This window comes from Oncorhynchus masou, chromosome 18, assembly GCF_036934945.1.
Source record: "Oncorhynchus masou masou isolate Uvic2021 chromosome 18, UVic_Omas_1.1, whole genome shotgun sequence".
NCBI lineage: Eukaryota > Metazoa > Chordata > Actinopteri > Salmoniformes > Salmonidae > Oncorhynchus > Oncorhynchus masou.
Genome location: NC_088229.1, coordinates 27,807,027 through 27,831,464, shown reverse-complemented (window position 1 = coordinate 27,831,464; position 24,438 = coordinate 27,807,027). Strand labels below are relative to the sequence as shown.

At 40.9% G+C, this 24,438-nt stretch overlaps 1 protein-coding gene across 2 annotated transcripts in view; it reads left to right on the top strand.

The window, feature by feature from the left end:
- Positions 1–13,989, top strand: part of LOC135504329 (pleckstrin homology domain-containing family M member 2-like) — a 67,527-nt gene extending 53,538 nt beyond the window's left edge. The window contains exons 16-21 of one of the 2 annotated variants that reach the window (XM_064922796.1): positions 775–840; positions 2,905–3,064; positions 6,465–6,644; positions 7,363–7,479; positions 7,627–7,779; positions 8,463–13,989. In XM_064922796.1, the coding sequence (XP_064778868.1) occupies positions 775–840; positions 2,905–3,064; positions 6,465–6,644; positions 7,363–7,479; positions 7,627–7,764 (661 nt within the window). In that variant the 3' untranslated portion in view covers positions 7,765–7,779; positions 8,463–13,989. The other variant, XM_064922797.1, reaches the window with a different exon arrangement.
- Positions 13,990–24,438: the final 10,449 nt, after the last annotated feature.

Below are 24,438 nucleotides of genomic sequence, written 5' to 3'. Positions count from 1 at the left end.
TCAGTTTTTCATTTGTTAAAAAAGTTAGAAATATCCAATAAATGTCATTCCACTTCATGATTGTGTCCCACTTGTTGTTGATTCTTCACAAAAAAATACAGTTTTATATCTTTATGTTTGAAGCCTGAAATGTGGCAAAAGGTCGCAAAGTTCAAGGGTGCCGAATACTTTCGCAAGGCACTGTACATTTACATATGAAGACAATGTCCCATCCTGTCCTCTTCCCTTTCTGATATTCTGCATAGCACCAGAGACATGTAAAAGACAATCCTGACCTCTCCCCTCTCTGGGCCCCAAATGACTCAGCCCCAAATGACTGAGCCTCAGCTTAGAAAAAAATGCAACTGCCAACACTATAGTCCAAAAGGATACATTCTAATGACAAATATCTCACATATGCATATTAGATAAATAAAACATCTTATTTATCTATGTTACCCAACTAATTCTGATTCCTCCGCCACAAGACAACAGCTTGTTATTAGACATTATAAAGGCTCATACATGCTTAAAACAAGCAATAAAGCATTATACCTGACTGCTTTAAGTGTTACCGATTTTACATATCTGCCCCTTACATTTGTAATAGAATGTTGTGTAACTTTACTTTAACAGGTTGAAGTATGGCTACAATAACCATTTAACATGTTCTTATTTTAATGAAACTGCAATATTAAATGTAATAATATAATGCTAATCATACATTTCATATGAATAGCTCTTTCATACATTACATACAATAATATATTTCAATAATGTGATCCTCTTGTTCAGCAATGGGAATCTGTACCAGTATACAGAAAAGAGTGATGCGACACCACTGATGTCCATCACTATGGGGTAAGTCATACTGTGTTACTGCTCATAATCATGTGTGCTGTGTCTGTTTATGGTGGGGTAATTTTCTCAAGAGAATGGATTTGTGGCTAGAGCTTTTATGGGTCAAGTGGTTAGAACAAGTGGACTGGGTTCAAACATAGTTGATCACACTTATTTTGCTGAATCATCCAAAGTCATTGTTTAGGAAATACCCATAGATACTACATTGTTCCTGTTCCCAAGAAAGCTAAGGTAACTGAGCTAAACGACTACCGCCCGTAGCACTCACTTCCGTCATCATGAAGTGCTTTGAGAGACTAGTCAAGGACCATATCACCTCCACCCTACCTGCCACCCTAGACCCACTCCAATTTGCTTACCGCCCAAATAGGTCCACAGACGATGCAATCTCAACCACACTGCACACTGCCCTAACCCATCTGGACAAGAGGAATACCTACGTGAGAATGCTGTTCATCGACTACAGCTCGGCATTCAACACCATAGTACCCTCCAAGCTCGTCATCAAACTCAAGACCCTGGGTCTCGACCCCGCCCTGTGCAACTGGGTACTGGACTTTCTGACGGGCCGCCCCCAGGTGGTGAGGGTAGGTAACAACATCTCCTCCCCGCTGATCCTCAACACTGGGGCCCCACAAGGGTGCGTTCTGAGCCCTCTCCTGTACTCCCTGTTCACCCACGACTGCGTGGCCACGCACGCCTCCAACTCAATCATCAAGTTTGCCGACGACACAACAGTGGTAGGCTTGATTACCAACAACGACGAGACGGCCTACAGGGAGGAGGTGAGGGCCCTCGGAGTGTGGTGTCAGGAAAATAACCTCACACTCAACGTCAACAAAACTAAGGAGATGATTGTGGACTTCAGGAAACAGCAGAGGGAACACCCCCCTATCTACATCGATGGAACAGTAGTGGAGAGAGTAGCAAGTTTTGAGTTCCTCGGCATACACATCACAGACAAACTGAATTTGGTCCACTCACACAGACAGCATCGTGAAGAAGGCGCAGCAGCGCCTCTTCAACCTCAGGAGGCTGAAGAAATTCGGCTTGTCACCAAAAGCACTCACAAACTTCTACAGATGCACAATCTAGAGCATCCTGGCGGGCTGTATCACCGCCTGGTACGGCAACTGCTCCGCCCTCAACCGTAAGGCTCTCCAGAGGGTAGTGAAGTCTGCACAACGCATCACCGGGGGCAAACTACCTGCCCTCCAGGACACCTACACCACCCGATGTTACAGGAAGGCCATAAAGATCATCAAGGACATCAACCACCTGAGCCACTGCCTGTTCACCCCGCTATCATCCAGAAGGCGAGGTCAGTACAGGTGCATCAAAGCTGGGACCGAGAGACTGAAAAACAGCTTCTATCTCAAGGCCATCAGACTGTTAAACAGCCACCACTAACATTGAGTGGCTGCTGCCAACACACTGACACTGACTCAACTCCAGCCACTTTAATAATGGGAATTGATGGGAAATGATGTAAATATATCACTAGCCACTTTTAACAATGCTACCTTATATAATGTTACTTACCCTACATTATTCATCTCATATGCATACGTATATACTGTACTCTATATCATCGACTGCATCCTTATGTAATACATGTATCACTAGCCACTTTAACTATGCCACTTTGTTTACATACTCATCTCATATGTATATACTGTACTCGATACCATCTACTGTATCTTGCCTATGCTGCTCTGTACCATCACTCATTCATATATCCTTATGTACATATTCTTTATCCCCTTACACTGTGTATAAGACAGTAGTTTAGGAATTGTTAGTTAGATTACTTGTTGGTTATTACTGCATTGTCGGAACTAGAAGCACAAGCATTTCGCTACACTCGCATTAACATCTGCTAACCATGTGTATGTGACAAATAAAATTTGATTTGATTTGATTTTTGATTTGATTTGATCTATTGCTATGAAAATAAAATGTTTTACCCTCTCTTATTTCATTGGAAATAGTAGGCTATGGTTGACTTCATCTTTTAATTGTTGTTTGACAATCTATGTGTACTCTCTCTTTTTCTTAATCGAGGGGTGAACACTGTGGAGGTTGCCGGCGCTCCAACAGCACAGAGCTGCCTCATGCCTTCCAGGTGATCCTCACAGAGCGGCCTCCTCTGGTGCTGAGCGCTGACAATGAGGGAGACATGTCCGACTGGATGCTGGTGCTCTGCCAGTCAGTCTCCAAAGGAGTGAGGACACACACGCTGCACTCTGACACAGATGCACTTTGACTCACACACGCCGTGTATACACACACACTCACATATCACCTACATACTTCCCAGCACATGTTTAAAACTCACCTCATGGCTGCTTGGCTTTGCTCACAGCCCTGTGGGAAAATTAGTGACCGTGCATGGCTATACATGCAGATTTGACCATGTTTTTGGCATGAGGAGCAGAATACCCTAGTAGTATTCAAAACCTTTGTATGCATGAATGGTCCCACACCATGTCGTTACTTCTCTTCCACCTTTTGAGTACAGTTCCTCCAGATTAAATTGATGGTTCACTACAGAAAAGGGATCATTCCATGATTTTAAATCTTGAATTCCAGATTTATTTTATTTTGTTTATCAGTAGCTCTTAAATACATAGGCTAAATACAATTGAAGTCAGAAGTTTACATACACCTTAGCCAAATACATTTAAACTCCGTTTTTCACAATTCCTGACCTTTAATCCTAGTAAAAATTCTCTGTTTTAGGTCAGTTAGGATCACCACTTTATTTTAACAATGTGAAATGTCAGAATAATAGTAGAGTGATTTATTTCAGCATTTTATTTCTTTCATCACATTCCCAGTGGGTCAGAGGTTTACATACACTCAATTAGTATTTGATAGCATTGCCTTTAAATTGTGTAACTTGGGTCAAACGTTTCGGGTAGCCTTCCACAAGCTTCCCACAATAAGTTGGGTGAATTTTGTCTCATTCCTCCTGACATAGCTGGTGTATCTGAGTCAGGTTTGTAAGGCCTCCTTATTCGCACACTCTTTTTCAGTTCTGCCCACAAATTTTCTATAGGATTGAGGTCAAGGCTTTGTGATGGCCACTCCAATACCTTGACTTTGTTACATTTACATTTACATTTAAGTCATTTAGCAGACGCTCTTATCCAGAGCGACTTACAAATTGGTGAATTCACCTTCTGACATCAGTGGAACAGCCACTTTACAATAGTGCATCTAAATCATTTAAGGGGGGTCTTTATCCTGTCCTTAAGCCATTTTGCCACAACTTTGGAAGTATCCTTGGAGTCATTGTCCATTTGCGACCAAGCTTTAACTTGCTGACGGATGCCTTGAGATGTTGCTACAATATATCCACGTAATGTTCCTTCCTCATGATTTCATCTATTTTGTGAAGTGCACCAGTCCCTCCTGCAGCAAAGCACCCCCACAACATGATGCTGCCACCCCCGTGCTTCACGGTTGGGATGGTGTTCTTCGGAGTGCAAGTCGCCCCCTTTTTCCTCCAAACATAACGATGTTCATTATGGCCAAACAGTTCTATTTTTGTTCCATCAGACCAGAGGAAATTTCTCCAAAAAGTACGATCTCTGTCCCCATGTGCAGTTGCAAACCGTAGTCTGGTTTTTTTATGGCGGTTTTGGAGCCATGGATTCTTCCTTGCTGAGCGGCCTTTCAGGTTATGTCGGTATAGGACTCGTTTTACTGTGGATATAGACACTTTTGTACCTGTTTCCTCCAGCATCTTCAAAAGGTCCTTTGCTGTTGTTCTGAGATTGATATGCACTTTTCACACCAAAGTACGTTCATCTCTAGGAGACAGAACACGTCTCCTTCCTGAGCGGTATGACAGCTGCGTTGTCCCACTGTGTTTTTACTTGTGTACTATTGTTTGTACAGATGAACGTGGTACCATCAGGCGTTTGGACATTTATCCCAAGGATGAACCAGACTTGTGGAGGTCTACAATTTATTTTCTGAAGTCTTGGCTGATTTCTTTTGATTTTCCCATGATGTCAAGCAAAGAGGCACTGAGTTTGAAGGTAGGCCTTGAAATACATCCTCAGGTACACCACCTCCAATTGACTCAAATGATGTCAATTAGCCTATCAGAAGCTTCTAAAGCATGACATAATATTCTGGAATTTTCCAAGCTGTTTAACCTTTTGTGTGTAGGGGGCAGTATTTTCGTTTTTGGCTAAAAAACGTACCCATTTAACATTTACATTTAAGTCATTTAGCAGACGCTCTTATCCAGAGCGACTTATAAATTGGTGAATTCATTTGAAACGGCCTATTTCTCAGCCCCAGAAACTAGAATATGCATATAATTGTCAGATTAGGATAGGAAACACTATAAAGTTTCCAAAACTGTACAAATATTGTCTGTGAGTATAAAAGAACTGATATTGCAGGCAAAAGCCTGAGTAAAATCCAATCAGGAAGTGCCTATTTTGATACCTCTCTATTCCTATGCATGCCTATCCTCCATTTAAAGGGATATCAACCAGATTCCTTTTTCTATGGCTTCCCAAAGGTGTCAACAGTCTTTAGACATAGTTTCAGGCTTTTATTTTGAAAAATTTGTGTGAAAGATCACATTGCGTAAGTGGATATGTGGGGCCCCGAGTGAGTTTTGCGCAACTGAGTAAAGCCGCCATTGTTCCTCCCGCTGTTATTGAAAAACCTACACTCGGTTGATATATTATCGAAAATATATTTTAAAAACACCATGAGGATTGATTATAAAAAACATTTGACATGTTTCTGTGGACATTATGGATATTATTTGGAATATACGTCTGCGTTGTCATGACCGCTCTTTCCTGTGGATTTCTGAACATAACGCGACAAACAAACGTCAGTATTTTGGGTATAAAAATAATCTTTATGGAACAAAAGGAACATTTGTTGTGTAACTGGGAGTGTCCTTTGTGAAAACATTCGAAGATCATCAAAGGTAAACTATTTTTTTGATTGCTTTTCTGATTTTTGTGACCTAGCTACTTAATGCTTAGTGTACATAATGTTATTCTATGCTAGCGATAAACTTACACAAACGCTTGGATTGCTTTCGCTGTAAAGCATAATTTTAAAATCTGAGACGACAGGTGGATTAACAAAAGGCTAAGCTGTGTTTTCCTATATTGCACTTGTGATTTCAAGAATATGAATATTTTTTTAGTAATATTATTTGACTGTGGCTCTATGCTATTCAGCGGTTGCTGATGACAATTATCCCGCTACCGGGATGGGTAGAGTCAACAAGTTACAGCCACAGTCAACTTAGTGTATGTAAACTTCTGACCCACTGGAATTGTGATACAGTGAATTGTAAGTGAAATAATCTGTCTGTTAGCAATTGTTGGAAAAATGTATTGTGTCGTGCACAAAGTAGATGTCCTAACCGACTTGCCAAAACTATAGTTTGTTAACAAGAAATTTCTGGAGTTGTTGGAAAAACGAGTTTTAATGACTCCAACCTAAGTGTATGTAAACTTCTGACTTCAACTGTATGTCTATATTTTAGAATTATATTTGACTGGTTTCCCTAGATGAACCCCCCCCCTCCCCAATATAAATGCTTTCATTATTTACCCCTCTCTCTGTGACTGCAGGTGATCCCCCAGGGAGTGCCGCCCACGCCGTGTATCCCCTGTTGCCTGGTGGTGACGGACAGGGAGTTGCTGACATGCCACCAGGACTGCCAGACCAGCTTCTTCCGCTCACTGGGCGGAGCTGAGCTCTCTGACATTAGTTCTGTCAGCCTGGAGGATGACAAGGAGTATTGTGTTGTTGTGAGTGACCTCACGCCTGCCTAACCTCTGACCAAATGGCGGTTGTCCTCACTTTCCTGTGCTCTCTAGTCTTTTCTTTCTGTGTCTCAATTAAATTCTCAGAACAAATTGAATTTGTTCTATTGAACATGCCACCACTATAAAGGCATTTTACTTATATGAAGAATATTGTAGATAATAGGCTGAATCTACCGCACACCCAAAAACGATTAGTAAAGGTGCTGGAGGCAAAATGCTAAACTGGAGAAACAGGAAAAGGTCCCTGCATACTTCCAGTCCGATGGAAATGTATTTTAAAAGTAGATGAGCTATCATGAAGGTCGACTGACTGAAAGCTCAGCGACTATTAAAATACATTTGCATCTGACTGGAAATGTGCAGATACTTTTTCCTGTTTCTCAAATTATATGAAGAATGCCTTGGGTCCTCCTGTTTTGATTATCAACTAACACCATAACCTTCAAACTGGAAAGATGCGCATCCCATCCATTTTTCTTTTCAATTAAATATTAGTGTTAATCTCTGAGGGGAATTAGAAAGGCATTGACAGGTATTGGAGTTGACTATTTATCTTGCCCCATACTCTTTTTCTCTAACATTCTTTCATTCTCCCTTTCTCTTTTTCTCTTTCTTTCACTCTCTACTCTCTCCCTCTGTATGTCTCTTGTCTTGACCTCTCCCTCACATTCTCTTCCCATCTCTCTTTCTTTGTGTGTAGGAGTTTGCATCGGACCGAGCTCAGTTCCTGCCTCCCTGGGTGCTGTACTTCAGTGGCTGTAAAGAGAGAGACCGCCTGCTGGAGGCACTAGAGAGTGTCTGGAGAGACATTTTCCAGGTAAGGTAGAGAAGAATGGAAGAGGAAAGGATTTGCTGTGATGGTAAAAGCATTATATCAATAACATGATTTCCTGTGTCTCATTCTCAATCTCGTTCTCACACTTTTTTCCCCCCACCCCTCTTTCATTTTCTTGTGATGATCCAGGTGTGTCTGCCTCGTAGGAGGGTGTCAGAGCCTTTGGTGCAGAAGCGTTGTGGTGATGCCCTGGCTCTGATGAGGAGCGCCTGGCAGAGGAGTGACAGCCTTGCCCGGGGACGCGCCCAGAGAGAGCCCTGGTGCTGACGGACAAACAGACAGGTGGACGGACATATAGGACAAAAGGCTTTCACTAGCACTCCTACTCTAAACACCAGGATTCGGGTCAATCGCATTCAAAATTTGTAAATTCTGGAAGTGGATAGAAAATGGACCATTATTTTCTATGAGGATTTCTTTCGATCATTGAATTGAATTTGTTTGGGATACAGAGTTTTAATGGAATTCTCACCAAACATGTTAATTATGACAATAGCCAAATGGAGGGAAACACACTCTCCGTTTTGTGTACATCATGAAGATTATAAGTATACGAGGGGTCGCATCATCATCAGATGTAGCGAGACGAATGTCAGGTTGAATCTCAGTTCACACTCCTGGCCTTCACAAATATCAAGCCTTTCCTCTTGTCATTGAGACGAACGTTAGGGTAGGAAGTGCACCCCTTACCCTATAGAATAAGACGTTGTTCGCTTGAAAGGTGTTATTTTGAACCTTAACGACTGCACAACGTTTATAGTGTGGTGTATGGCGCAGTATAGTATTGACTTATATTATAATCAATCCATACTCAAATGTACATTGCCCATCCCTCCATGAATCCAGACATACATTGGTTTCCGCTTATATAGGCTGTCTATTGAAAAATACCTCACAAACCTCAACCCTTCTCTCATTTACATTACATTTAAGTCATTTAGCAGACGCTCTTATCCAATGCACAGGTTGTGATGGATATTTTGCTCAAGGATCGACGGTCACTTGAAGTGGCCTAAACTATGAAGAATGTCTATGGAGAGTTTACCACTTGGACTGTGACGTTAACAGCACTCGTCTATTGCCTTTGTCAGCCATGTTGGTTTACCATTGGGTTTTCCACTTTTAGTTATGATGGTTTGGCAGGTCAAAGTCAGTATTGGAGTATCATAGCGGGGAATGGGCTAACCTAGCATGGATACACTTTTAACAAGAAGGATGAGAGGAGAGACTAACTTGCCATCGAATGCGAGATTGCACATTGCTTTTGGGTTTGGTCCATGTTGTTCGATTTTGAGGGGACTGATAAGTTCATTGGGGTTGTGTGCAAAGTTCATGTTCAGTGTTGCGTTTTACTTTTAAGCAAATAGTTGTTTATTTGTAACACGACTTGTTATGGTAGTGTAATTGTGTACAATTTATAAAGGGGATAAGTTTACTTTAATTTGATTGTTTTTGTTCTAGTCTTTGTTATTTGAGTGAGTACTCCTTTATCAGGTGAGTGTCTGTCATTGCATTTTTAGATGTTGAGAGTGGCCTGGTCAAGATGTGGGAAGTGTCAATGTTGTTATGTTCTACGTCTGGTGGAGGTATTAGTGCATCCCTACTTTATTATTCTCCCTGTAGTTTTGATGTTGCTCAGAAGAGAAGGTCGTCGTTAGTTATTTCATCCCATTGGGAGAACACTCAATGAAGTGGTAATATCGCTGTTGAGACTCAACAAACCATTGCTTGTAGTTATACTACAGTCAAACCATATGCATATGCAAAAATCTAGTTGACTAGTGATTATACTACTTCATTCATATGATTTGTCATTGCATTAATCCAATTTACCCCTGAAACAATCTATCCCCCACCTCATATTCTATTCATACATAAGTAAAAGCAAATCATCCTCACAAATATTATTTTGACAATGTAGCTAATTGCTGATGTAGACATGTCAAAATTCAATTTTTGTGTTGCTATTGGCGAGAGGAGAATTTATCCAATGCCATTGCTATCCTGGAATTGCTATCCTGGAATTGCTCTATCATCAGGAGAAGGTTTCTGGAGGCTTTCAGCTTCATTGCCAGTTGTTCCTGATAATCATGTGGCCTTTTTCATTACCTTAATTTGATTGGAGACAATGGCCTCATGTCCAATTTTTACCAAATAAAGTATTACTCTTGAATGTGGCCTTATACTGCTGTTGAGAATTGGGCTTCTGACAAGTCATAATACACACACTGTTTAAGTGTCAGTATAAGACCTATGTGTTCCTTGTCTAACCATTGCATTATAGTAATAGTAGTAAACATATTCTCTGCTTTGAGCATTGTGGTCTTGCCTCTATTCTGCTTTTTCTGTAGGCGTGGGAAGCCAACATCCTAGCATTTTGCATCTCAGGTTAGAAATGGTACAAACAATTTAAATGTAGTAGCCTAGATCCCATGCAGAAAAGACCCAACACCTCAAGCCAGGGGTAACCGTGTCCTACATTTTAGTTTCAACTGACTTGTCATTTTATATCTCCTTTCGTCTTTTGTTGGTACCTATCCTATACTTAAGTCTATTTTAGAGAAATGTACAATTACGGTACTTATACACTACCGTTCAAAAGTTTGGGGTCACTTAGAAAATTCATTGTTTTTGAAAGAAAAGCAAAAAAATGTGTCCATTTTTAAAATAACATCAAATTGATCAGAAATACAGTGTAGACTTTGTTAATGTTGTAAATTACTATTGCAGAGTTGCAAAGAAAAAGCCATATCTCAGACTGGCCAATAAAAAGAAAAGATTAAGATGGGCAAAAGAGCACAGACACTGGACAGAGGAACTCGGGCTAGAAGGCCAGCATCCCGGAGTCGCCTCTTCACTGTTGACGTTGAGACTGGTGTTTTGCGGGTACTATTTAATGAAGCTTCCAGTTGAGGACTTGTGAGGCATCTGTTTCTCAATCTAGACACTATATTGTACTTGTCCTCTTGCTCAGTTGTGCACTGGTGCCTCCCACTCTTTATATTCTGGTTAGAGACAGTTTGTGCTGCTCTGTGAAGGGAGTAGTACACAGCGTTGTATGAGAGCTTCAGTTTCTTGGCAATTTCTCGCATGGAATAGCCGCAATTTCTCAGAACAGGAATAGACTGATGAGTTTCAGGCCATTTTGAGCCTGTAATCAAACCCACAATGCTGATTTCCAGATACTCAACAAGTCTAAAGAAGGCCAGTTTTATTGCTGCTTTAATCAGAACAACAGTTTTAAACTGTGCTAACATAATTGCAAAAGGGTTTTCTAATGATCAATTAGCCTTCTAAATAATAAACTTGGATTAGCTAACACAACTTGCCATTGGAACACAGGAGTGATGGTTGCTCATAACAGGCCTCCCTGCGCCTATGTAGATATTCCATTTTAAAAAATCTGCCGTTTCCAGCTCCAATAGTCATATACAAGCATTAACTTCTTGACGCTACCATCCCTGTCGCGCGATCATTTTCGTCAGCAACCGCTGAATAGCATAGCGCAACAGTCAAATAATATTACTAAAAAATATTAATATTCATGAAATCACAAGTGTAATATTGCAAAACACAGTTTAGCCTTTTGTTAATCCACCTGTCGTCTCAGATTTTGAAATTATGCTTTACAGCGAAAGCAATCCAAGCGTTTGTGTAAGTTTATCGATAGCCTAGCATAGCATTATGTACACGTAGCATCAGGAAGCTTGTTCACGAAAATCAGAAAAGCAATCAAATGAACCGTTTACCTTTGATGATCTTCGGATGTTTTCACTCACGAGACTCCCAGTTACACAACAAATGTTCCTTTTGTTCCATAAAGATTATTTTTATACCCAAAATACCTCCGTTTGTTTGTCGCGTTATGTTCAGAAATCCACAGGAAAGAGTGGTCAGGACAACGCAGACGTATATTCCAAATAGTCTTCATAATGTTCACAGAAACATGTCAAACGTTTTTTATAATCATTCCTCAGGTAGTTTTTAAAATATATATTTGATAATATATCAATCGAGTGTGTAGGTTTTTCAATAACAGCGGGAGGTACAATGGCCGCTTTACTCTGTAGCGCAAAATCTCACTCAGAGCCCCCACCTATCCACTTACGCAATGTGATCTTTCATGCTCATTTTTCAAAATAAAAGCCTGAAACTATGTCTAAAGACTGTTGACACCTTAGGGAAGCCATAGAAAAAGGAATTTGGTTGATATCCCTTTAAATGGAGGATAGGCATGCATAGGAACAGAGAGGTTTCAAAATAAGAGGCACTTCCTGATTGGATTTTCCTCAGGGTTTCGCCTACAATATCAGTTCTGTTATACTCACAGACAATATTTTGACAGTTTTGGAAACTTTAGAGTGTTTTCTATCCTAATCTGTCAATTATATGCATATTCTAGTTTCTGGTCCTGAGAAATAGGCCGTTTACTTTGGGAATGTTATTTTTCCAAACATAAAATACTGCCCCCTAGCTTCAAGAGGTTTAACAATGTCGACACTGTATTTCTGATCAATTTGATATAATTTTAATGGACAAAAATTGTGCTTTTCTTTCAAAAACAGGACATTTTTAAGTGACCCCAAACTTTTGAAAGATAGTGTATGTATTTGAAAAGTTTGTCAATATTTGATTGAGGAAAGGAAATATGAAGCATCTTGGAATCATATGCAGAGTTAAGTGAAATTTGTTGTTATGAACAGTAATTTGAATGTTGGACATTGCTGGCCGATGGTGGATTACATATTTGTATTGACTAGTTCTTACATTTAGTTTTTATATCTACAGTACCAGTCAAAAGTTCAGCCACCTACTCATTCCAGGGTTTATCTTTATTTGGACTGTTTTCTACATTGAAGAATAATAGTGAAGACATCAAAACTATGACATGACACATAGGGAATCATGTAGTAACCAACATTGTTCAAAATATATTTGAGATTCTTCAAAGTAGCCCCCCTTTTCCTTGATAACAGCTTTGCACGCTCTTGGCATTCTCTCAACCAGCTTCATGAGGAATGCTTTTCCAACAGTCTTGAAGGAGTTCCCACATACGCTGAGCACTTGTTTGTTGTTTGTCCTTCACTCTGTAGCCCAACTCATCCCAAACCATCTCAATTGGGTTGAGGTCGGGTGATTGTGGAGGCCAGGTCATCTGATGTAGCACTCCATCACTCTCCTTGGTCAAATATCCCTTACACAGCCTAGAGGTGTGTTTTGGTTCATTGTCCTATTGAAAACCAATGATATTCCCACTAAGCGCCAAACCAGATGGGATGGCGAATCGCTACAGAATGCTGTCGTAGCCATTCTGGGTGTGCCTTGAATTCTAAATAAATCAGACAGTGTCCCCAGCAATGCACCCCACAACATCACACCACCACCTCCATGCTTCACGATGAGAACCACACATGCAGAGGTCATCCGTTCACCTACTCTGTGTCTCACAAACACAGCAGTTAGAACCAAAAATCTCAAATTTGGACTCATCAGATCAAAGGACAGATTTCCACCGAGTACATTGCTCGTGTTTCTTGGCCCAAGCAAGTCTGTTCTTCTTATTGGTGTCATTTGGTAGTGGTTTCTTTTCAGCAATTCCACCATGAAGGTCTGATTCACCCAGTCTCTGAACAGTTGATGTGTCTATTACTTGAACTCTGTTACATTTATTTGGGCTGCAATCTGAGGTGCAGTTAACTCCAATGAACTTATCCTCTGCAGCAAAGGTAACTCTGGGTCTTCCTTTGCTGTGGCTGTCCTCATCAGAGCCAGTTTCATCATAGCGCTTGATGGTTTTTGCGACTGCACTTCAAGAAACTTCCAAAGTTATTGAAATATTCTGCATTGACTGACCTTCATGTCTTAAAGTAATGATGGACTGTCTTTTCTCTTTGCTTATTTGAGCTATTATTGCCATAATATGGACTTTGTCTTTTACCAAAGAGGGCTATCTTCTGTATACCACCCATATCTTGTCACAACACAACTGATTGGCTCAAATGCATTAAGAAGGAAAGAAATTCAACAAATTAACTTTAACAAGCCACACCTGTTAACTGAAATGCATTCCAGGTGACTGCCTCATAAAGCTGGTTGAGAGAATGCCAAGAAGTGTGCAATGCTGTCAAGGCAAAGCGTGGCTACTTTGAATAATGTAGAATAAAACACATTTTGATTTACCACTTTTTTTGGTTACTACATGATTCCATATGTTTCATAGTTTTGTCTTCACTACAATGTAGAAAATAGTAAAAATAAAGAAAAACCCTGGAATGAGTAGATGTATCAACTTTTGACTGGTACTGTATGTATATTGTTTTAGCAGTTTTTTTTTATTACATAAACGATAATGGGATGAATCTATTGTATGCTAACCCTTGATCACTCTAAATCCTGCATGTATTGAATGTTTTTATATTGTACATATGATAATGAATGTATGAAAAAAGGCTTGTGAATAGGACTACATTAATAAAATAATTAAAACCTTAACTTTTAAAGAGCAGGTCTTAGTTACTTTGTTTTAATGACCTGATTACAGGTGTTCTAAGCAAAGTTATTGAACAACGTTGATGGATGGCTTATTGCAACGGAGACTATGGAGAGTAAGGACTAGGCTATTCCCTCAACAGCCTTTTATTTTATTTCCTGTTTTGCTTCAGTTTTGTTTGTTTCTTTAAAATTAAGAGGTGTCATTGTGTGTTTGAAAAGCTGTATGCATGTATGTAATTACACCACCATTCAAAAGTTTGGGCTCACTTAGAAATGTCCTTGTTTTTGTAAGAAAAGCTCAAATAAATTGTCCATAAAAATATAATCAAATTGATCTGGAATACAGTCGTGGCCAAAAGTTTTGAGAATGACACATATAAATTTTCACAAAGTCTGCTGCCTCAGTTTGTATGATGGCAATTTGCATATACTTCAGAATGTTATGAAGAGTGATCAGATGAATTGAAATTAATTGCAAAGTCCCTCTTTGCCATGCAAATGAACTGAATCCCTAAAAAAACATTTCCACCGCATTTCAGCCCTGCCACAAAAGGACCAGCTGACATGTCAGTGATTCCCTCGTTAACACAGGTGTGAGTGTTGACGAGGACAAGGCTGGAGATCCCTCTGTCATGCTGTTTGAGTTCGAATAACGGACTGCAAGCTTCAAAAGGAGGGTGGTGCTTGGAATCATTTGTTCTTCCTCTGTCAACCATGGTTACCTGTAAGGAAACACATGCCATCATCATTGCTTTGCACAAAAAGGGCTTCACAGGCAAGGATATTGCTGCCAGTAAGATGGCACCTAAATCAATAATTTATCGGATCATCAAGAACTTCAAGGAGAGCGGTTCAATTGATGTGAAGAAGGTTTCAGGGCACCCAAGAAAGTCCAGCAAGCTCCAGGACCGTCTCCTAAAGTTGATTCAGCTGCGGGATCGGGCCACCACCAGTACAGAGCTTGCTCAGGAATGGCAGCAGGCAGGTGTGAGAGCATCTGCACGCACAGTGAGGCGAAGACTTTTGGAGGATGGCCTGGTGTCAAGAAGGGCAGCAAAGAAGCCACTTCTCTCCAGGAAAAACATCAGGGACAGACTGATATTCTGCAAAAGGTACAGGGATGGGACTGCTGAGGACTGCGGTTATGTCATTTTCTCTGATGAATCCCCTTTCTGATTGTTTGGGGCATCCGGAAAAAGCTTGTCCGGAAAAGACAAGATGAGTGCTACCATCAGTCCTGTGTCATGCCAACAGTAAAGCATCCTGAGACCATTCATGTGTGGGTTGCTTCTCAGCCAAGGGAGTGGGCTCACTCACAATTTTGCCTAAGAACACAGCCATGAATAAAGAATGGTACCAACCAACACATCCTCCGAGAGCAACTTCTCCCAACCATCCAGGAACAGTTTGGTGACGAACAATGCCTTTTCCAGCATGATGGAACACCTTGCCATAAGGCAAAAGTGGCTCGGGGAACAAAACATCGATATTTTGGGTCCATGGCCAGGAAAGTCCCCAGACCGTAATCCCATTGAGAACTTGTGGTCAATCTTCAAGAGGCAGGTGGGACAAACAAAAACCCACAAATTCTGACAAACGCCAAGCATTGTTTATGCAAGAATGGGCTGACATCAGTCAGGATGTGGCCCAGAAGTTAATTGACAGCATGCAATGGCGGATTGCAGACGTCTTGAAAAAGAAGGGTCAACACTGCAAAATATTGACTCTTTGTATCAACTTCATGTAATCGTCAATAAAAGCCTTAAACTCTTGTGAAATGCTTGCAATTATACTTCAGTATTCCATAGTAACATCTGACAAAAATATCTAAAGACACTGAGGCAGCAGACTTTGTGAAAATTAATATTTGTGTCATTCTCAAAACTTTTGGCCACGACTGTACAGTGTAAACATTGTTACTGTTGTAATGACTATTGTAGCTGTAAACGGCTGATTTAAAAAAATAAAATTACAAAAATAAAATACAATTTAAACATTTTTTTTAAATGGAATTTCTAGATGGGACTGCAGAGGCCCATTTATCAGCAACCATCATTCCTGTGTTCCAATGGCACGTTGTGTTAGCTAATCCAAGTTTAAATTTTTAAAAGGCGAATTGATTAGTATTTGGTAACATTGCCTTTAAATTGTTTAACTTTGGTCAAACATTTCAAGTAGCCTTCCCAGCTCTCTGCAGGTCATTCACTAGGTCCCCCGTGTGGTTCTGGGATTTTTGCTCACCGTTCTTGTGATCATTTTGATCCCACGGGGTGAGATCTTGCGTGGAGCACCAGATCGAGGGAGATTATCAGTGGTCTTGTATGTCTTCCATTTGCTAATAATTGCTCCCAAAGTTGATTTCTTCAAACCAAGCTGCTTACCTATTGCAGATTCAGTCTTCCCAGCCTGGTGCAGGTCAACAATTTTGTTTCTGGTGTCCTTTGACAGCTCTTTGGTCTTGGCCATAGTGGAGTTTGGAGTGTGACTGTTTGCGGTTGTGGACAGGTGTCTTTTATACTGATAACAAGTTCAAACAGGTGCCATTAATACAGGTAACGAGTGGAAGACAGAGGAGCCTCTTAAAGAAGAAGTTACAGGTCTGTGAGAGCCAGAAATCTTGCTTGTTTGTAGGTGACCAAATACTTATTTTCCACCATAATTTGCAAATAAATTCATTAACAATGCTACAATGTAATTCTTTGGATTTTTCTCTTCTCATTTTGTCTGTCATAGTTGAAGTGTACCTATGATGAAAATTACAGTCCTCATCTTTTTAAGTGGGAGAACTTGCACAATTGGTGGCTGACTAAATACTTTTTTGCCCCACTGTACACTGATGTTGCTTACCAAGAAGACAGTGAATGTTCCTGAGTGGCCAAGTCACAGGTTTGAGTTTAATCTGCTTAAATCTATGGCAAGACTTGAAAATGGTTGTCTAGCAATAATCAACAACAAATCTGACCGAGCTTGAAGAATGTTGAAAGCTTGAAGAATGTTGAAAACAATAATGTGCAAATGTTGCACAATCCAGGTGTGGAAAGCTTTTAGAGACTTATCCAGAAAGACTCACAGCTGTAATCATTGCCAAAAATTAATCTAACATATTTTGAATCAGGGGGTTGAATACTTTTCTGATATGAAGATATATTAGTGTTAAAAAAAAAGTTTTTACAAATGTACATTTTTTTCTTTCACTTTTACATTAGACAAATCTATTTTAATCCCACTTTGTAACACAACAAAATGTTGTTACTGCTTAAGCACCCTCGTGACCAACATCATGAAGGATATCATGTTTAAACCCCACCCCATTGGAACGTTTAGATCAGGAAGGATTAGATAGCAAGGTATATGGCACAGAACAATTTAGGTACATTACAGATTGGGATAATTGTATACAATATAAACACAACATGCAATAATTTCAAATATTTTACAGAGTTACAGTTCATATAAGGGAATAAGTCAATTGAAATACATTCATTATGCCCCAATCTACAGTTGAAGTCAGAAGTTTACATACACTTAGGTTGCAGTCATTAAAACTCGTTATTTAACCACTCCACAAATTTCTTGTTAACTAACTATAGGTTTGGCAAGTCGGTTAGGACATCTACTTTTTGCATGACACAAGTCATTTTTCCAGCAATTGTTTACAGAACAATTATTTCACTTATAATTCACTGTATCACAATTCCAATGGGTCAGAAGTTTACATACACTAAGTTGACTGTGCCTTTTAAACAACTTGGAAAATTCCATAAAATGATGTCATGGCTTTAGAAGGATCTGATAGACTAATTGACATCATTTGATTCAGTTGGAGGTGTACCTGTGGATGTATTTCAAGGCCTACCTTCAAATTCAGTGCCTCTTTGCTTGACATCATGGGAAAATCAAAAGAAATCAGCCAAGACCTCAGGAAAACAAATGTAGACCTCGACCAGTCTGGTTCATCCTTGGGAGCAATTCCCATACACCTGAAGGTACCATGTTCCTCTGTACAAACAATAGTATGCAAGTATAAACACCATTGGACCACGCAGCCGTCATACCGCTCAGGTAGGAGACTCGTTCTGTCTCCTAGAGATGAACGTACTTTAGTGCGAAAAGTGCAAATTAATCCCAGAACAACAGCAAAGGACCTTGTGAAGATGCTGGAGGAAACGGGTACAAAAGTATGTAAATCCACAGAAAAACCAGTCCTATATTGACATAACCTGAAAGGCCGCTCAGCAAGGAAGAAGCCACTGCTCCAAAACCGCCATAACAAAGCCAGACTACGGTTTGCAACTGCACATGGGGACAAAGATCATACTTTTTGGAGAATTGTCCTCTGGTCTGATGAAATAAAAATAGAACTGTTTGGCCATAATGACCATCGTTATGTTTGGAGGAAAAAGGGGGAGGCTTGCAAGCCAAAGAACACAATCCCAACCATGAAGCACGGGGGTGGCAGCATCATGTTGTGGGGGTGCTTTGTTGCAGAAGGGACTGTGCACTTCACAAAATAGATGGCATCATGAGGGGGGAACATTATGTGGATACATGGAAGCAATATCTCAAGACATCAGTAAGGGAGTTAAAGCTTGGTCGCAAATGGGTCTTCCAAATGGACAATGACCCCAAGCATACTTCCAAGTTGTGGCAAAAGAGCTTAAAGACAACAAAGTCAAGGTATTGGAGTGGCCATCACAAAGCCCTGACCTCAATCCTATAGAAAATTTGTGTGAAAACTGAAAAAGTGTGTGCGAGCAAGAAGGCCTACAAACCTGACTCAGTTACACCATCTCTGCCAGGAGGAATGGAACAAAATTCACACAACCTATTGTGGGAAGCTTGTGGAAGGCTAACCGAAATGTTTGACCCAAGTTCAACAATTTAAAGGCAATGCTACCAAATACTAATTGAGTGTATGTAAACTTCTGACCCACTGGGAATGTGATGAAAGCAACAAAAGCTGAAATGAATCATTCTCTACTATTATTCTGACATTTCACATTCTTAAAATAAAGTAGTAATCCTAACTGACCTAAGACAGGGAATTTTTACTACGATTAAATGTCAGCAATTGTGAAAAACCGAGTTCAAATGTATTTGGCTAAGGTGTATGTAAACTTCCGACTTCAACTTTATGTATTTCACATGACTGGGCAGTGGCGCAGCCATTTTTTAAATTATTATAATATATATTTTTAAATGTTAACCTTTTATTTATCTAGGCAAGTTAGTTAAGAACAAATTCTAATTTACAATGACAGCCTACCAAAAGGCAAAAGGCCTCCTGCGGGGACAGGGGATGGGATTAAAAATAAAAAATTATTTAAATAAAAATATAGGGCAAAACACACATCACGACAAGACAACAAAAAGAGAGACCTAAGACGACAACATAGCATGGCAGCAACACATGACAACACAGTATGGTATCAACGCAACATGACAACAACATAGTAGCAACACCACATGGCAGCAGCACAGGGTACAAACATTATTGGGCACAAACAACAGCACAAAGGGCAAGAAGGTAGAGAAAACAACACATCACGCAAAGCAGCCACAACTGTAAGAGTGTCCATGATGGAGTCTTTGAATGAAGAGAAAGAGATAAAACTGTCTAGTTTGAGTGTTTGTTGCAGCTCTTTCCAGTCGCTAGCTGCAGCGAACTGAGAAGACGAGCGACCCAGGGATGTGTGTGCTTTGGGGACCTTTAACAGAATGTGACTGGCAGAACAGGTATTTTTATGTGGAGGATGAGGGCTGCAGTAGATGTCTCAGATAGGAGGGGGGGTGAGGCCGAAGAAGATTTTATAAATAAGCATCAACCAGTAGCTCTTGCAACAGGTATAAAGAGATGACCAGTTTACAGAGTAGTATAGAGTGCAGTGATGTGTCCTATAAGGAGCATTGGTAGCAAATCTGATGGCCGAATAGTAAAGAACAGCCGCTAGAGAGCACCCTTACCTGCCAATCTATAAATTACGTCTCCGTAATCTAGCATGGGTAGGATGATCATCTGAATCAGGGTTAGTTTGTTCGATAAAGAGGAGCGATTACGATAGAGGAAACCAAGTCTAGATTTAACTAGATTTAGTACTTGTATGAGGTGACTACCTCAAGCTCTAAACCCTCAGAGGTAGCAATCACACCTGTGGGGAGAGCAGTCACACCTGTGGAGGTGTTCAGAACAAGTTTAAGGGCAGAGAAAGCTTGTCGGACACTAAGAAAGCTTTGTTGTAGAGCGTTTAACACTAAATCCGGGAGGGGCCAGCTGAGTATAAGACTGTCATCTGCATATAAATGGATGAGAGAGCTTCCTACTGCCTGAGCTATGTTGTTGATGTAAATTGAGAAGAGCGTGGATCCTGGCATCGAGCCTTGGGGTACAACCTTGGTGACAGGCATTGGCTGAGACAGCAGATGTTCTGACTTTATACAGTGCACTCTTTGAGAGAGGTAGTTAGCAAACCAGGCCAAAGACTCCTCAGAGACACCAATACTCCTTAGCCTGCCCACAAGAATGGAATGGTCTACCATATCAAAAGCTTTGGCCAAGTCAATAAAAATAGCAACACAACATTGCTGAGAATCAAGGGAAATGGTGACATCATTGAAGACCTTAAAGGTTGCAGTGACACATCCATGACGTGAGCGGAAACCAGATTGCATTCCAGAGAGAATACTGTAGACATCAAGAAACCCAGTCAGTTGATTATTGACAAGTTTTTCCAACACTTGATAAACAGGGCTAAATAGAAATAGGCCTATAACAATGAGGATCAGCTTGATCTCCCCCATTAAATAATGGATGAACTGTGGCTGCCTTCCAAGCAATAGGAACCTCCCCAGAGAAGAGACAGGCTTGGAGATTATAGGGGCAGCAACCTTAAAGAAGAAAGGGTCTAAACCATCTGACCCAGATGGTTTCTTGGGGTCATGTTTAAGGAGCTCCTTTATCACCTCGGACTCAGTGACCGGCTGCAGGGAGAAACTTTGTAACGGGGCAGGGGGAAAAGAGGGAGGAGCATTGAGGCTAGTTGCATTAGAAGGGATGGGAGATATGGCTGAGTCAAATGGGAATCCTGTCTTAATGAAGTGGTGATTAAAAAGCTCAGCCATGTGCTTCTTGTCAGTAACAACCACATCAACTTTAAGGGACATGGGCAGCTGTGAGGAGGAGGGTTTATTCTCCAGGTCTTTAACCGTTTTCCAGAACTTCTTGGGGTTAGACCCACAGAGAGAGAGAACTGCTCCTTAAAGTAACTAACTTTGGCCTTCCGGATAGCCTGAGAGTACTTATTTCTTATTTGCCTGAAAAATAGCCAGTCAGCCTGCGTATGCGTGTGCCAAGCCTTTCGCCAAATGCAATTCTTGAGGTGGCGTAACTCTGCAAGATCACTGTCAAACCAGGGGCCGAACCTGTTTTTAATTCACATTTTCTTTATGGGGGTGTGTTTAACAATATCACTGAAAATATTTTGAAAAGGGTCTAAGTGTCTTCAAGCTGATTCTGTACCAATTTACAGAGGTCAGGTTATGAAGGAAGGCTTGCTCATTATTATTTTTTAGCAGGTGTCTATGACAAATCAGAACAGGTTGTTTCACTCGGCAGCCATTACGAACATAGGCTGTAAAACAGTGATCACTAAGGTCATTACAGAAAACACCAGACTGACAGCTATCAGGATTATTTGTAAGGATAACATTGAGGAGAGTAGCCTTTTTTATTTGTTTGGAGTCATACCTAGTGGGATAAGGATTAATAATCTGAGAAAGATTTAGGGAGTCCCATTGTTTTAGGATTTGGTCAGGTGGTTTAAGCATGTCCCAGTTTAGATCACCTAGCAGGACAAATTCATACTTAGTGTAAGGGGCCAGGAGAGAGTTTAGGGCAGGTAGGATACAGGCCGGTGCTGATGGAGGACGATAACACCCAGCAACAGTCAACAAAAAGCTATTTGGAAGTTGAATGCTTAAAACCAGCAAATCAAATTGTTAGAGGACAGACTTGGTGGAGACAACTGAGCACTGAAGGTGATCCTTGGTAAAGATTGCAACTCTCCCACCTTTGGAAGATCTGTCTTGCCCAAAAAAGGTCATAACCAGAAAGGTTAACATCAGTATTCAAAACACTCTTTCTTAATGACGTAATGACCAACACATCTGGATTGGAGCTGTGAACCCACACTTTCAATTGATCCATTTTAGTTAATAAGCTTCTGGTGTTAAAGTGAGGAAAACCCAGGCTTTTACGAGAACAGAAATCAGTGAACCAATATCAGAGCACATGTCAGAATTGGGGATAGCAACAGTAGAATCAAGGCACGGCAGAGGACAGGGAGAGCTCTGCAATGTTGATTTATGACATTTGATGGCAACAAGATCATATTATATATCTATTTCATCAGGTAACATGAATACAAAGCTGGCGAGAGGTGGTTAGAATAGGATGGGGGGCCATGAGTCCGTGTAACCAATAGAGAGTCAGAGTCCCGAGTGTGGGAACAAACATAGTCTGTCCCACGGTTGGGTAAACAAGAAAGTCCATAGTCAACAAAGCATGCAGGAGTCATGTGTGGGCCTGGGAGGGCATAGGCCCACTCACCTGGGAATTAGTTTTTCCCCACAAAAATGCTTTATTACAGACAGAAATACAACTCAGTTTCATCAGCTGTCCGGGTGGTGGGTCTCAGATGATCCCGGCGGTGAAGAAGCCAGATGTGGAGATTCTGGGCTGCCATGGTTACACAGTCTGCGGTTGTGAAGCCGATAGGACGTGCTGACAAATTCTCTAAAACGACAATATGGAGACTTTTCCCATTTTCTCCAGTTTTGCATTTAGCCTCCAGAACTTTCATTAATCGGTTTTCGGCGTGTGGTATATTCTGCCAATTATCCTCAATGATGTCTTAAAAATGTGTAGTTGATTGTGGTTGGTTAACTAGAGTTTCTCATTTGGGAACAAACCACAACCAAATCCATACATTTCAGTTTGTAAGGATTAACACCCCAATTAACACCCCAATATGTTACATGTTATATGTTACATGACCATACTGACCCACATTTTGAGTCTCATGTTGGGTGTATTAGACAGAACTCTTATACCGACCAGTCTCGTTCCAACCACCTCTAATTTACTTTCACTTTTCCAGTTGTGCATTTAGAGGGCTTGTTCATGGAGCTATTCGCTGACAATCATTTTCTGACATTCCACATACAAATGGAATCCCATGGAAACCCACATGTTCCATCTCAGCAGTTTGGTGACATTTATGTTCCTCGGCTGCACACAGAGAACAGATCCACCTTTCAAGTCTGCAGTACATGGCCAACAGTTTGTCATGCTGGGGACACAGCTTCTCCAGCTGCAGCTCCTTGACCACTACACCCACCAGAGTGTGCTTCTGTAACAGAGGGACATTCAGATGAGCTCTAAATTGAGACTGGCAGTAGGACCACTTACACTCCTGACAGCCTTTGCCTTCCTCCTGGACCCTACAAGAGTAAACATGTCGGGACTGGCGTACGGATAACCAAGAGTGCTGTTGAGTAGAGTCATCTTCCTCAGCTTCTCCATCTTTTCCAGCATTGAGTTCTTGGTCAGTGTGGGGCGCCTGCTGAACGTCTCCCGGCAGCAGGAAACCTCAGTGCTGCTGCTTCCACTTTCATCCCTGCATTTGCTGATGCAGAAGTTGTGTCCACTTCAAAGAGTTGTACGGTCTGTCAGGGTGTTCAAACAGACTGGACAGCTGATCTGTTCCCTTTTCCACGGCTTAGAGGCAATTTTGTCAGAGTGAATAAAAAAATAATAAATACTGTGGTTTATAACAACAGTTCAGCAAGAAGTTTAGCAACTGTAATGTTACCTTTCAGGAAATGCAGAAACTTGTAACAATCAGGAATCATTAACCAGTTTGTGACATACTGGAAACAAGGAGCTCCTTCTGACACAGGAGAATGCAGAAGAATGCAGGAGAATGCAGTTGCGCTGTGTAAACTTTGGCTAGATTCCTCAATCTTGGCTGGTGGTTGGTGTCATGGTAATGACTTACTCATTGTTTCTTAAGGAGAACAAAGGATCTGTCTTTCCTCATCTGTAGTAAAAGCAGGAGTCCCCCCCCCTATAATTCATGAGTGTGTACCAGTGTGCGAGAACCAACACACACAATGTGTGTATTAATAAGATTGGGGCAGTACACTCCGACAGGAAGATCGGATAAATCCTTTTCCCTCTCATATGCCCTATATCCATCACCACCCTTAAAATAATGCTGGTCCTCTCCCTTAGTGGTTGTTAGATTATTTATTGGCATGGGGCCATGTGCATGTTTCCTCTGCTGAGAGTGACGGAGCAAAACTCAGCTGCCTCTTTTCTGGGAGGATTACGGTATTCTACTCTGTTCGGCTCTCTCCCTGTGGAGAGGAGGAGATAGAGCGAGGGAGAGA